Raw genomic sequence first — 14276 nt, 5'->3', positions numbered from 1 at the left:
GTGGGGAGGGGGGCAGGCTGGAGGCATGCCTGGGGGGATGGGAGGTGGGCCCAAGGCACTCGTGGAGGGCTCCGTGCCCTACCCGAGTGCCTTTACCTTACCGCTGACCATGGGTTGGCGGTAAAGTGAGTAGCCCCATTGCGAGGTTGCTTACCTTACCCAGAGGAAGGGGATGAAAATCCTGTTCTCCCAAGGCGCTTCCCGCAGTAGCCCGGGGTGCGCGGGATCCGGTGGCAGCTGTTCTCGGTGCCGCCGAGCCTGGGCACCCTGGGCAGCTCAGGATTGGGCTGCCCATCACTGACGCAGATCTGAGCAGCCTGGTGTAAGGCTGGGCTGCTCAGGAGGAGGCTTTGGATCCAGCCTAAGTGCCAGTCCCCCACTCCCGGGCCTGGTTCACCCACTGCCTGCCCTCCCCCCACTGCAAAACACTGCCATTCCGCCCTCCTGAAACCTCTGCCAAACCTTATTTACCCCCTCCACTGCTGGATCTCGTGGGAGCAGACCAGCATGTCAACTTCCACTGGCGCAGTCTACTCCTGAGTTGTCACAGAAATGCTTTACAGTACTTCTGCTGCATTTCTGGGCCAGCACAAGGGACTTTGCGCACCTGCCAAAGTGAAGGGTAGGATCGCGCTCTAAGAAACCTTCACTGCCATGAGGTCTAGAAACTCAAGGCCAAACTACACATGATGTCAAGACTGTTCTTACAGCAGGCAGGCTTGTTTTTAATTCTGTAATTAAGGGCCCCCCTGTGGATCAGGATCACAACAGAATCAGATAGGAGGGCTTTAACCCTACCTTTGCCATGGTCTGATCTGCAGCAATTCCCCTGTGTGTGCTATTTAACAAGGGATAAAAATCTTTTTTCTCCCTTATTAAATAGTATTCAGATTGGGACTGTAATGAGGAGTTTCAAGGTCCCCTATTCTCCTTCCCACTGTACGGTCTGAGCAGTTTGGGCCCCAATCCAGATGCTCTAAACACAGTTAAAAACAAGCCCGTCAGGCTTAGTGTTGCATGTAGTTTGGCCCTGAATAAAATGAATGAAAACTGACATTTTCAGAATATCCATTTTTAACTGTGTGGTATGTTTGTGGAACTGCCGAACACTGAAGAGCACAACCAGCCCCCAAAGCCAGCCTTTCCTGCTTTTTGCAAGGGCTTTGGGTGAACCGGGGCCACTGTTGAACCTGATTTTCAGTGCCAAAACTGTATACTGTATTAGGCTGAAGCATAAAGCATTGAAGGTCTGATATCCCATCTTCACGCACAGAGCATCATGGTTTGCACAGTGAGAGAGTGCTTAGCCCTTCCCTGCCTTTCATTTCCCCCCAAAATTCTCCCAAGCAATTGCTTAACCCTGCAGTCTTCCAGACCTGTGTTTACAAAGTAAGCATGGGTTCCAGACACTGGCAGGGATAAATGCAACTGTGTGGGGTAGAGAGGGAGAGTTTCTGGGGGCAAAGGAAGTGTTAAGCACCACCTTCTCTTCCATTCCTTCTCAAGCACAAAACTCTCACATGCCAATGTACCTTCCAACGTTTTTCACAGATGAAAATAGGTACATGGGTCCCTGTTCTCACTCCAAAGATCCCTTTGTGAGCCCCCTCCAGGTTCTGAACAGTTCACATGGTCAAAGGCCTGACTCTATCTTCTCTATGTTATATTTATTTCCATATCAGGGCCACATGGACCTGCTTTTAATTTTTTTTTTTTTTAATGAAGATGCTTTCATGCATCTTTGATAGCATGAGCAATTTGGCCCACTGGTACCTTCAGTCAGAGAGTGAAGGTTGTCATTAGATACATTAGATACATGGCTTTGATCTTATACCAATTAGGTTTTTGAAATTGGGATCTATAAGGATGGTGAACCAATCACCTTTTTTTAAAGAATGGCAAGGAATTGAAGGAAAACATCAGAGAAATGTACTTCATCAGACCCTTGCACCACTTAGCACAGTAATGTTGACACTGACTGGCAGTTGCTTGGCAAGGTTACAGGCAGGAATTGTTTTCTGCACTACTTGGAGATTGAACTGGGACCTTGTACATTTAAAGCAGAGGCTCTTCCAATCAACAACAATCCTTGGCCCAAGTACAAAGATGATATGCGTTCTGCTTAAGCAGACAGCTTATATCACATTAAGCAGGTCCAGTTCAATCCAATTGTTCTCAAGATTCCTATATAGGAATGTTGCCATCTCTGGCCTGTTATTACCTGGGAATTTTCATAAGGAAGCAAGAGAAACAGAAGAAATTAGAGATAGGCAACGGCACCCCCCCCCAGTCTAGCTTGTGTTGGGTCCAGTCTAAACTAAGCCCCCCCCCCATCCAGCACTGCACCAGCCACTACCTCTGTCACTCCTGCTTCTCCCATTCCCTGGATTCAAACAGAAGAGAGAATGGGGTGAAAGAGGAAATGTAGAGGGCAAGAGAGTTGTGGGCTACAGCATCAGTTTACAGAGCCCCCTCCAGTCTGCTGTCTGAGGTAACCACCCCAATTAGCCTCATGGACAGGGGTTGGACAGATTTATGGAGAAAACGTCCACCACAGGTTACAAGTCATGATGTCTCTGTGCAACCTCCATTTGCCTATAGAAGTAGCCTATCTCTGAATGCCAGGTGCAAGGGAGTGGCAACAGGATACAGGTATCCTGTGTGCTCCCAGAGACATCTGATGGGTCACCATGAGATACAGGAAGCTGGACTAGATGGGCCCTTGACCTGATCCAGCAGGGCTTATGTTCTTCTCACAGGCCATCCCTGCCCAGGGAAAACTTCTCACCCACCTGTCCCCACTCTGTTAGAACCTATTCCATGCTACTGGAAGTGTGCAGCTGTGTTTCCAAAAAAAAGTGCACACAGAGTTCATCCTATGAAGTGACTCACACAAACAAACCAAGCCACATGCTTCACTGCTGACACAAGCACATGCAGCAGACCCCTCGCTCAGCTCTGCATAGCCAAATACATCTGACCAGCTGCTGATGGCAGCTGATGGGTGTGTGTATAATATTTCAGGGTTTTGATGCCTTCCTGGGGTTGCTGCAGAAACAAAGTGTCAGATACTTGGAAGACATTCATTTAAATACATGGCCGATGGGCTATCTTGGCTTTGGAGATCATAGGTCTGTCCTTTTATGCACATACAGAAAATAAGTACAATCATAGCTAAAATAAATAAAATTTGTTATGAATAATCATAGCATTACAAGCAGAAGAATTAATGCAATGCTTTTAAGTATTCAAAGTAATTTACACACATTTTCTACCTGCAAGGTAGGTCCATCTCAATATCCCTTTTTGCAGATGGAAGATGTACAGCGCAAGCCTATGCGTGTTTAGTCAGAAGTCAGTTCCATTGAGTTCAATGAGGCTTACTCCCAGAAAAATGTGCATAGGATTACCTCCTAAGACTGGGAGAAATGACTTGGTCAAGGCTGCCACATAGATTCATGGCAAAAATAAGATTTGAACCAGGTAAGGACTTACTGGTTCACTGCTGACCACTAAGCTACACTTTGTGTGTGTACCTGTATACCAACAAAATCCACTCTATTTGACTAGAGCAATGGTTCTCACACTTTTGGCACTGGGACCCACTTTTTAGAATGAGAATCTGTCAGAACCCACCGGAAGTGATGTCATGACCAGAAGTGACATCATCAAGCAGGAACATTTTTAATCATCCTAAGCTGAAATCCTACCCACATTTACCCAGGAGTAAGTCCCATTTACTATCATTGTTAAAAGCATATACAGAGTCACCTGTTAAAAGTACAGATTTCCCCATGCCATAGTAGCTGCAAGTCTAATATATTAAAAATGAAATATTGAAATGAATGGGGACCCACCTGAAATTGGCTCGCGACCCACCTAGTGGGTTCCGACCCACAGTTTGAGAAACACTGGACCAGAGCAAGTCGTGGTCAGGTAATTAAGTAGTGGCCAGGACACTGAATTGTGAACCGGGGAGCCCTGAATGAAGGAGGACACTTTGGAGAAAATCAGTCCACAACCAAGCCATGTGCCTTGCAACTCGCAGTTAATAGCTGTTACAACAACACAGGTGTCATTTTTCCTCTAAAAGACAGGTTCTTGGCACGTTCAGGAAGCCCTTTCATGGAAAAACCGAGTTCCGTTAGAAACAGAGTGCCTTTAAATATATAACTCTCTCTCTCCATGAAAAGCAGACCCGCCCTCTCTTGTGCAAGGGCCCTCCCTCTTCTGGCATGTATTGTTATTGTATCTCTTCCCCTTGAAGTTTCACTCTCTGAAGAGAAGACACTGAAGCAGTAATCTCAGCCTTGCAAACCTCAAAGATTCCTCACTGGTTGCTGCTGGACTCTACGAAGGGTAACACATTTATAGCTCCCCAAATCCATGAACCTTTCTGGCTCTGTGATCTTGGCAGTAAAGGGTTTGTTTTTTGACTGAGCAGGGAGTAGTACTAGGAGAAAATTAAAATTCTTTTTGATGTCAGATGCTTCCCTTCTGCATTAACAAAAGCAGACTGGATAATGCGAGGATGGCACGGAAGGTGCAAGTCTCAATCTCCATTCTTCTCCCATTCCTCAAAGAAGCCAGTGGAAAAGGCCTTTCTTTAAGCCCCCTTACTTTAGCCGGTTCCCACATAATTCAAGCCAGGAACCACTGAGACAGAGGTATGCCAGCTGCGAAGATGCCAAGGTCTTATTTACAAGCGGTCTCATAGGGAACTGCCCTGTTGTCTTTAAATGGGGGGAGGTGCACATGTTCAATTTCAAAGCTTTGTTTCGAGAAGGAGAAAGTGGGTCAGTGGGAGAGAGGGCGGGATCAGGGAAAAGAGGGAAACAATCAGAGATGAAGGGGCTGTTTGGTGAAAGAAATGGATAAGAAAGAAATGGATGATTGTGTAGTGTTCCATTGTAGTGTGTCAGCTGTGGCTCAGTAAGGTCAAGAAGATATTTTTTATCCCCATACTGCAGATGGGGAAACTGAGGCTGAAAGCAGCTTGCTAATGATTTTATAATTGAAGCAAGTTTCAAGTGGGAATGTCTTGATTCACAGCATCATGCTCTGCTTGGTTCACAGCACCATCACAGTCTCTTAACCATGCTATTTTATCTCCTGTTAGGCAGATGAAGTTAGTACAGGCAGAAGGGCAGTTATGAAGGAGTTGGTTGGCCCAGATATTTTGAGTGTGGAGAATATGGCTTCATCTGTACATGAGGATGTTTAATTTCTAAACAGAAGCTCTGCCTTCTACCCTTGAAGTCCTAACCTCCAATGGTGACAGTTGCTCAGTGATGTGGGAATTGTATAGATCACTATTGTGATATTCCAGGACTGAAATAATATAGTAAAACAAATTCTAGGAGATAACCTGGCAGAAAATGACTCTGGTTTTGAAAGACAGCATAGGTGAATGGTGGTTGTAGGAAATGTGAGGGGGCTACAAGACTGCAGCCTGCTTCTCACAAACAACAGATGAAGAGGTCAGTTGCGGACCTACTATTAGGTCTGATGGGCAAAAGCCCCCAGCCACTAGGACCCAGCAGAAGCCAGAAACTGGGGTGGAAACTGTGCTTTTGGTTTCCCAGAAGCACAGTTTATAGCTTCGGGGAAACTCAGAGAGGTTTTCCCAATGTGGTCCTGGGTAGTGCGAGGCTCCATGAGCCTCAGATGAGTGGGGGGTGGGGGTGGATTTTTGCACAGGGGGTGGTGATAGCCTGCAGGGGGCACCATTGTGGACCTTTGCCCCAGGCGCAGGGCTGGGGAGGTCCGCTACTGGAAGAGTTCAACCTGTTTTGTGGCTGAGCTGTACCTTCATTGCACAGTCTCTTTAAATAAAGCAACAAATTCCTGCATTTCCTGGTTTCAGAAAACCATGTAATAGAGTGAGGTACCTTTGGAACACACTATAAGGGAAGCAGCCATGGCAGGTCAGGTATGTAGCAGGCAAGTGACTCAGTTGCACTGCCCCTGCTGTAGAAAACTAGTATATCATGGAAGAAGGTAAGACAGAACCTTAACATCTCATTTTCTGTGTGCAAGGAATTTTATGGCAGGTTTACTACCTCATGTGCTGTTTGTGAAAACTAGACCTGCTTTGGGAGGAACTGAAGACACAGGAGATGGCTTAATTCAGAAGTGGATCTTATGTGCTGAACCTTGAGTATGTTATCTGTTAGTTATCTAACAGATGTTATCTGTTATCTGGATGTTATCTGTTAGTGGATGTTATCTGCTGAACCTTGAGTACGGAGTTTGGGTTTCACACAGGTGCTAGTCACCTAACTTAGTGGTTCTCAAACTGTGAGTCGTGACCCACCAGCGGGTCACAAACCAACTTTTGATGGATTGCTAAAAGCCTGCCACCCAAACCTCCCATTCTGTTTTAGGGGAGGGACACTATCATTTCCTCTTCTCGCAGCAAAACATGTATTTCATTTTCACAGCAACTGCAACTGGCCACCTTTGGCCCATATCCACTGCCGTCAGTGCCTCCCACCCACAGTTTGCACACACTGCAGCAAGGAAGTCACTCTGGGAGAAGCGCATTTTGCAAGCGTGTTGGCTGCGGGGACCCAGTACTCCCCCACATTTGTCAATGCTCTTGTAAGAAGAACAAAGTGGGTGTTGATGTGTATGCAACAAGACTCTCCCTTCCAGACCCCCAATCTGTCCTAAATGAGCAGAGGAAACATAGTGCCTTTTCTAGTGGCTGTCTGCTGGTGTTGCATCTTTTTAGATTGTGAGCCCTTTTGGGACAGGGAGCCATTAGATATTTGATTTTCTCTGTAAACCACTTTGTGAACTTTTTGTTGAAAAGCGGTATATAAATACTGTTGTTGTTGTTGTTGTTGTTGTTGTTGTCTCCTTTCAGCCAACTCTTTAAAGCAGATCAACCTCCCTCCTCAGAGGGTGGACTGCTCCTTTGCCTCTCTCACACACAATTACAACACCTTCTGTTAATGCAAATCAGCAGCAAGCATCCTACCCTACCCCTGCCTAAGACTTAAAATGGTTACTCATAGCCATTTCCCCCTTTTCCTGACTGGTTTATTAACAGGGTTCTGTACATCTCTCTGGCAGGGCTCTTAATGCAGGCCTGCAGCAAGAGTTCTCTTGATTCAAGGAGAGGAGAGTGCCAACCCACATCCCACCAACATAATAATAATAATAACTTTTATTTTTACCCTGCCTTTCTCCCCGAAGGGACTCAAGGCGGCTTACAACATATTAAAAAACATAATTTAAAAACAAATAAAAACATCTTAACACATCATAAAAAACAGCAGTCAGAGTAAAAAATAGGTAAAAAGAGCATAGAGCAGCAGCAAGTCATAAAAGAATCAGGCCTGTAAAAGATGTTAAAAAGATGTTAAAAGGCCGAGAACTCAGAAGGCTTGTTTAAACAGAAGGGTCTTCAGGCCTCGCCGAAAGGTCTCAAGAGAGGGAGCCATTCTTAAGTCAAGGGGAAGGGAGTTCCATAGCGTTGGTGCCACTACTGAGAAGGCCCTATTTCTTGCAGCCGCCCCACGTACCTCCCTAGGCAGCTTATCCAGGGAGGGCTTATCTACCACATCCCACATCCCACCAACATGTGAGTGCCAACCCACATCCCAGTGACGTTTGTGCACCACTGCCAAAGTTGCATCATGGACACAGTTTAAGGGGATCTCCAAGATGGGGGAAATGTCTTCAGAAAAAATTCAAGGTGTTTCCTTACACCTGGAACAGCAGTGGTGAGAACATGCACCTAAAGTAGGAAATGGGCTTGTCTTTTTTTCCCCCCCAGTACTGTCCATGGTCTTTATGTAAATCATATTCAGAAACTGGGCAGGAGGTCTGGCTCAGTTGCTAGAGCTGCTGCCTTGTATGCCTGAAGATCTGAGGCTGCCAGTTCGAAACAACCGGAAGTACCCGAGAACTGACGACACGCTGATATACTGATGAGCTGACCCTTGGTGGCAGAGAGGAGTTGCCGTCAAGTGGAGTGTGGGAGGCGAAGGGCCAGAGAGAGGCCAGACTGGGAAGGAATCCAGCTGGAAGGAGGAGTTCTATGAAAGACTAGAACTATTCAATTGTAAAAATCCCTACAGGAGTTTAGAACAGCCTGCCTATGTAAACCGCCTTGGATTAAAGTCTGAGGAGAAATCTGATGACCAAAGAAAGGCGGTATACAAATACCTGTATAAATAAATATATAAACTGGCCTCACGTAAGAAAACCCTCCCCAAAAACAATTTTTACTGGGCACACAGGTCTAGCTCTTCCAGATCTGCAGAGCATAGCCTCAGGGGAGGACTCCTTGATTTGTGAGTACCCTGTAAACAGCTTGAGTTAATAACCCTCATGTTACATTGAGCTGCTGCTGCAGAAGCTCATCTAATTATAGGTGGAACCTGTTGATTTTATATTCCTGGATCTGGTTCAACATGGGTCCCCTGGACGCATGTTGAGCCAGACTTGGCCCAAGCTGAACCCTCTGAAGGTGAACCAGAGCTGTGCTCCAGAGAGCTTTCTGAAGCCCTCAAAGGCTACACGCATCCACCCGTGGCCTCTGTGGGGTTCAGAATGGCCAAAAAGACACTACTTCCAGTTTCTGAAGGAAACCAGAAGTGATGTGTTCATGCCTTATAAGGCGTTCTAAGACCCAGGGAAGCCCCTGGCTTTCCCAGGACTCAGAATGCCTTCTAAGGCATAAAAAGTCACTTCTGGTTTTCTTCCAGAAACTGGAAGTAGCATTTTTTTTTTTACCTTTTCAGCCATTCTGAAGCCCACAGAGGTGGATGTGCCCAGCCTCTGTGGGCTTTAGAAAGCCCTCCAGAGTCCTTCAGAGGGTTTAATGGGGACGAAACCATGGATTTCGGTCTCCATGAGGGGCGGGGGTCCGAGAACAGATCCCTCACAGAGGCTCTACCTGTATGTTGGCTCACTCTGTGTTTAGCTGGTCACCTGTTCCTTCAGTAACACCAGCCTCAAGGAGGGGATGCCTCTTTGACCTCTGAAGACCCTGTGCACATCTTGAGGGGAAAAGAGAAACTTATATTTCACTGTTGAGCTATCTACTGAAACCGGTGCCTCATCTGCTTTGCAGCCTCAGAATAGAAGCAGCAAAGAGCCTGTCATCACCATGTCACTTGCTGGGAAGACAAGTCTTCAGTAAGACAAAACTTGAGATAACTCCCCTACTTTGAGAAACCTCTGCATTGCTGGAAACAAGTTTTCAATGAAGAAAATGACTCAGCCTGCAATCCTATGCACAGTTACTTGGGAGTAAGTCCCAGCAAACTCAATGGGACTTACTTTTGAGCAGGCATATGCTGTCATTTTTAATTGGACTATTAATTCATGGTTGGCCATGAAAACCTTGATATGCATAATATGCTGTCAGTTCATCAGTGTTGGGAAGGAAGGCAACCTGAAACACTGAATAACTAATTTTTCATCTGAATGACAGTAGAGGTGGGAATCTCCTCCTGACTGACTCAAGCTGATGCCTGAAACTTCAGCCGTGTCTGGACTATGTTCCTCAGAATGACATGTGAATAAAAACCAGCAGATATCCCCCCCCCATGTGAGGAATTTAGGAAAAGTGACTGAATATTTCTCACATTACAGATTTTGACACCTGATCCTACATTGGGTGCATTTGTGCACCAGTTTGTTCCACAGCTGATTACAGGTATTTACCTGCCTGCACTGAAGGGCTCCAAGCAAAGTAGATTGCAAAGTTTCGTCCCTCAGCATAAACAAAATACCAAAGTTTCATTTTTTACAGTGGGGGGAAGATACCCTGCAAACAACTCCAGTGCCTAAATTTCCCTAAATCAGTTATCTTTGGCCTCTGGGGGCATAAAAAGGGGTGACCCTAACATGCGGAAAAAATGGGGTGACCCTAACATGCTGAAAAAATTGCAAAAAAATAGCGTCACCTCTCCACTTTCCATAGAAAAAATTCAGAAAAGGTGTGTGAGTGTGAGTGTGTGTGTGAGAGAGAGAGACCTCACTTTTACCAGAGTTGTGCTAGCATGCCTAGGATAGAATATGTCAGTAGGCTCCCAAACTTTTTAGAGGTCCTAGACAAGGCTGTGGCCTGATTTATAAATGCCAAGGGGTGTGCTATAATCATGAGTGGGCAGCAGTCCGTTCGTCCACCAAGTCTAATCTGGCCTGTCACTTTCGTGACCCAACAATAATTGGGTCACAACCCACTGATGGGTGCCAGACTCACAATTTAGGAACTGCTGGAACATGTTAAGCAAAAAGTACACACTGCCTGAACAGGTCACAGGCATTTGGGAACAAGAAATAAAGACAGTGGTGGCTCTAGCTTTGGAGCAGCCCTAGGATGAAGACTCTCTCAGTGGAACGCACCCCTACACTTTGGAAAGTGTCACTCAGCTGTGGCAATAATTTCACACAATAATTTGAGATGAACACTTTGTAGAGCAGGAAATTATTGTGATCAACACTTCTTTCCCACCCTTCCTTCAAGGCAATCAGAGCAGTGTACAATGTTCTCCTTGTTTGTATCCTCATGACAGTCCTGCAAGTAGGTTAGGCTGAGACTGACCAGTCTAAGTTCATCCAGTGAGTTTTATGATTGACTGGGGATTTGAATCTGGGTCTCCCCAATCCTAGTTTGACACTCTAACTAGTAACAACTTCCAGAGACATGAGACAACCACCAAATCTTTTTTGCTTAAACAGACCCTCTGTTTTTTCCCCAGGGACATTTAGATGTCAACAAGCCTTCCAGGGTGAAGAATCCCACTCAAGGAATTATGTCCACATTGCACCTGTTCCTAGCTATCTGCCTTCTCTTTTTACTCCTCCTCCCAGCAAGGGGCTCCAGCCACTGTCAACTCTTTCCCAAGTCCACCTGTGAGCAGCATACTGCCTTTGTGCCTGGACATAACTTGGCTGGTGAGGGGATTGACATTACCACCTTGGCCAGAAAAGGGGCCTATTTGCTGGACACTAGCCAGTGGCAGCTTCCAAATGGAACATGCACCTTGTGCCAGAACCCCCTGATGGATGGACAGCTGCAGAGACTCCCTTTGGCTGGCGTGGACTGGCGGGTGCGTGTCTCCTGCTATCGGCAAGAGAGTGGCTCCGTGGAGCATTCAGATGTGGATGTGGCAAAAGCAGTAGCTGGGGAAGTAAATAATGATTGGAAAATAAACCTAGGCTTGCCCAAGGAGTTGGAGTCCATTCTGAAGGTCCATGTGGCATTTGCTGGATCTCAATCTCAACTGGCGATTTATGCACATAAGAAGGCCCAGCAGGACAGATATAGCTTTGTGAGGCATGAAGTCTCTTGCGTGTACTACCGGTGAGTGTTAGCTTGGGGCAGCCCTAGAAGCGAGGATATGGGGTTAATCCAAGAAGAAAAGGGGAAATGATGTGTGTGAAAGAAGGTCCTGGGGCTCATCAGTATTTTCAATTTATTCTGTCCTGAGCCATTCTCTGGGTGCACACTTTGGCAAAGGAAAACGTATGCTGTATCAGTCTCGCACCTATGGGCCTTGCTATTTAATTTTACATCACCACATCCTTTGAAACAGAGAAAGTCTAAGTGTTTTCTAACTTTCTATTCCTCCTGTTCTCTCCCTGAGCAGGTTAAGGCTCCTGGGGAGGCCTTCGCTGCTGACCCCTCACTTCTCTCATGATGTGGGGAACCTGCCAAGCAAGTATGACTCTCAAGAGTACCAGCACATCATTGACACTTATGGCACCCACTACATCAGCCAAGTGCAGCTTGGGGGGAAAGTGCTCAACACGCTGGCCATCCGGACATGCAAGGCAGCCTTGGCAGGCATAACAGATTTTGACATCAAGGCCTGCCTGACCATGAATACCTCTGTAGGCCCTGACTTGCTGTTACAGTCATTGAGGGCCAAGTGTCATGAGATGTGGAGGGGCCAAGCCAAAGGAAACTTCTGGGATGCCTATGGCCAGCGGCGCACTGATGTAGTGGGAGGGGACAGTCAGGCAGAGATACTGTTCTCACAGGTTGGAAACAGCCTGCTGTTCTCAGAATGGATGGAAACGCTTAAGATCAGACCTGGGGTGGTTTCATATTCCCTCTTACCAATACATACTTTGATAGCCCGCAGTGACCCAAAAAGGGAAGTGCTGAGACAAGCTGTGAGGGACTACATAGCACAGAGGGCGCTATGGAGGAACTGCACACAACAGTGCCCCAGTGGAAGCTACAAGAGCTCAACAGACCCCTGCATGTGCGTGTGTCAGGATGAAAGCATCAGTGATGCCATGTGCTGTGCCCGGGAGAGGGGCATTGCCCACCTCACAGTCCAAGTGCAGAACGGAGCTGATCTGTGGGCTGACTCCTTCTCTGCCACCGATGCCTACGTCAAAGTCTTCTTCCGAGGGCGGGAACTGAAGACAAAGACAATCCACAACACCAACGAGCCCCTGTGGTCTGAAACCCTGGACTTTGGGCCAGTGGTTTTGACAGGCCTTGACTATATTAAGGTGGAGGTCTGGGACAATGATGTCAGATACGATGATCTGTTGGCAACATGTTATGAACTTCTGATTGCTGGGCCTACTAAGTCATTGAACTGCTATCCAAAATATGGATACGTCAGGTATTCTTATGAGGTTCGGTGTGGTCCCAGTCTTGGTGGCAAAAGCTGCCAAAAGTATGTCCCCCAGAAGCCATTTTAGAATGTTCCAATCTTGCTCTGCAGCCCAATTAAACTGGCCTCCCAAAACAAGGACCAAAAAAGCATTTCCTTATATACAATAATTGTGAGTCAGAAAATATTGAGCTATGGGTGAGAGCAAACTAGACAGAATTTCCACTTGAAGGAAGGACCTGTGTCATAGGGGGCTTATTGCTTGAGAATCTCTCCTATCTCTAACTACTGAAGAGATTACGTTTCCCCCCACAATCTATATTAAAGCAGTTTAGCCATTATGTCTCTCAAGTAAGGAACTGCAGTTCTGTTAAGGGGCCACTGTCAGACACCATGGCAGCAGAACTTGCTGCAAAACAATGCAAATATTCTTTAGATGTGGAAGTTGTATAAACTTCAAGCATGATTTAATTAACATGGATCCCTCACAAGTAACTCCTAGAAATGGTAGTTTTGTGAGGGGAGCAAAGCAACCCTTTAGACTTAGCAATTGCACATAATGCTTGTACTTTGTGTCCATAACAACTTTATCTCAGTCATGCCTACCAACATGTTCCCCGTTATTGCTCCCCACTTCCCATGTATGGACAGTTCAAAGATCACATTACACCTTATAATACTGACATACTTATAGGCTACACCTCATAGTTGTTTCCTTAGGAGTTCCATTGAAGTTCAGCAAGGTTCCTCTCAGGTGCTAGTGAAGGTTGTTAACAGGAAACTTAGGCTGCACTGGGAGTAAGCTCCATTGAACTCAATGAGATTTACTTCTGAGTAGACATGCCTACTGTAACTGAAAGCCCAAGCCTATTGAAGAATTACAACAGAACTCACATTTCACTGCCATAATCTATAGTGAGATGATAAGTAAGCCACCATCAAGTGCTCCAGAGTTGCTGGTACAAGTGGCCAGAGGCTCTCTGACCATGCCAATGGCCCAGTTAGGCCACAGTGAAGGAATTTTGGTTTCCGCACCCCCACAAGAACTCCCTTTCCTCCTTGGACTTATGCCAGCTAATAGGCAGTGTAAGGCCAAGGAGACCCACAGCAGCCAGAAGGCATTAGTTTGCTAAAACCAAGCAGCACATCTAGGCAGCCCTGATTCAAATCTTGCCTCTGCTATGGTGGCATTATGTAATATTCACACATGCACCTTGCAGAGATGGCAGTATTAACCTACGATATCTTGCAAGGCTGTTGTAAGAATTACAGAAATATATTACTTTCAACAGTCAGTGTTATATGGAAGTTATCTTAGAGGTAGACGCAACCAGAATCTAACATGCTGAGAGGTAAAATAGTCAAAGGCCAGAGAATCATCTGTTAAGTCAGTTTGGAAGCCAACTCAGATCCACGCATCAAATGATGCCCAAATGCCCCAAGCTTCTTGAAGGAAGGATGGGATATGGATTTAAGGCAACAGCACTGCATCTAAGGGCTTCTTTATCACAATGTATCAGTGATTCACCTGTTCAGTACTGGTTCCATTCCCGAGTTAGAATATCTTTTATTCTCTTTCTCAGCATCAATTTCTGTCAATAACTGTAGTCCCAGCAAAAGAACACACACACACACTCACCACCACTGCAATTCATTTGGCAAAAAGAAATGTTTGTT

The 14276-nt window shown here is 46.1% G+C and overlaps 1 protein-coding gene across 1 annotated transcript; it reads left to right on the top strand.

The window, feature by feature from the left end:
* The first annotated feature begins 10531 nt into the window (after window positions 1–10531).
* Window positions 10532–12687, top strand: LOC136653517 (perforin-1-like). The gene is made up of 3 exons (XM_066630410.1): window positions 10532–10546; window positions 10725–11329; window positions 11616–12687. Exons 1-3 carry the CDS (start codon window positions 10532–10534, stop codon window positions 12685–12687), a joined length of 1692 nt encoding a protein of 563 aa, XP_066486507.1.
* Window positions 12688–14276: the final 1589 nt, after the last annotated feature.

The sequence above is a fragment of the Tiliqua scincoides genome, chromosome 5, assembly GCF_035046505.1.
Source record: "Tiliqua scincoides isolate rTilSci1 chromosome 5, rTilSci1.hap2, whole genome shotgun sequence".
In the NCBI taxonomy this organism is placed as follows: domain Eukaryota; kingdom Metazoa; phylum Chordata; class Lepidosauria; order Squamata; family Scincidae; genus Tiliqua; species Tiliqua scincoides.
This window is presented reverse-complemented; position numbering and strand designations above follow the sequence as displayed.

Coding starts and splice junctions, on each gene's coding strand:
- LOC136653517 (XM_066630410.1), top strand. Junction 11,330..11,615: donor GTCTCTTGCGTGTACTACCG/GTGAGTGTTAGC, acceptor CTCCCTGAGCAG/GTTAAGGCTCCTGGGGAGGC.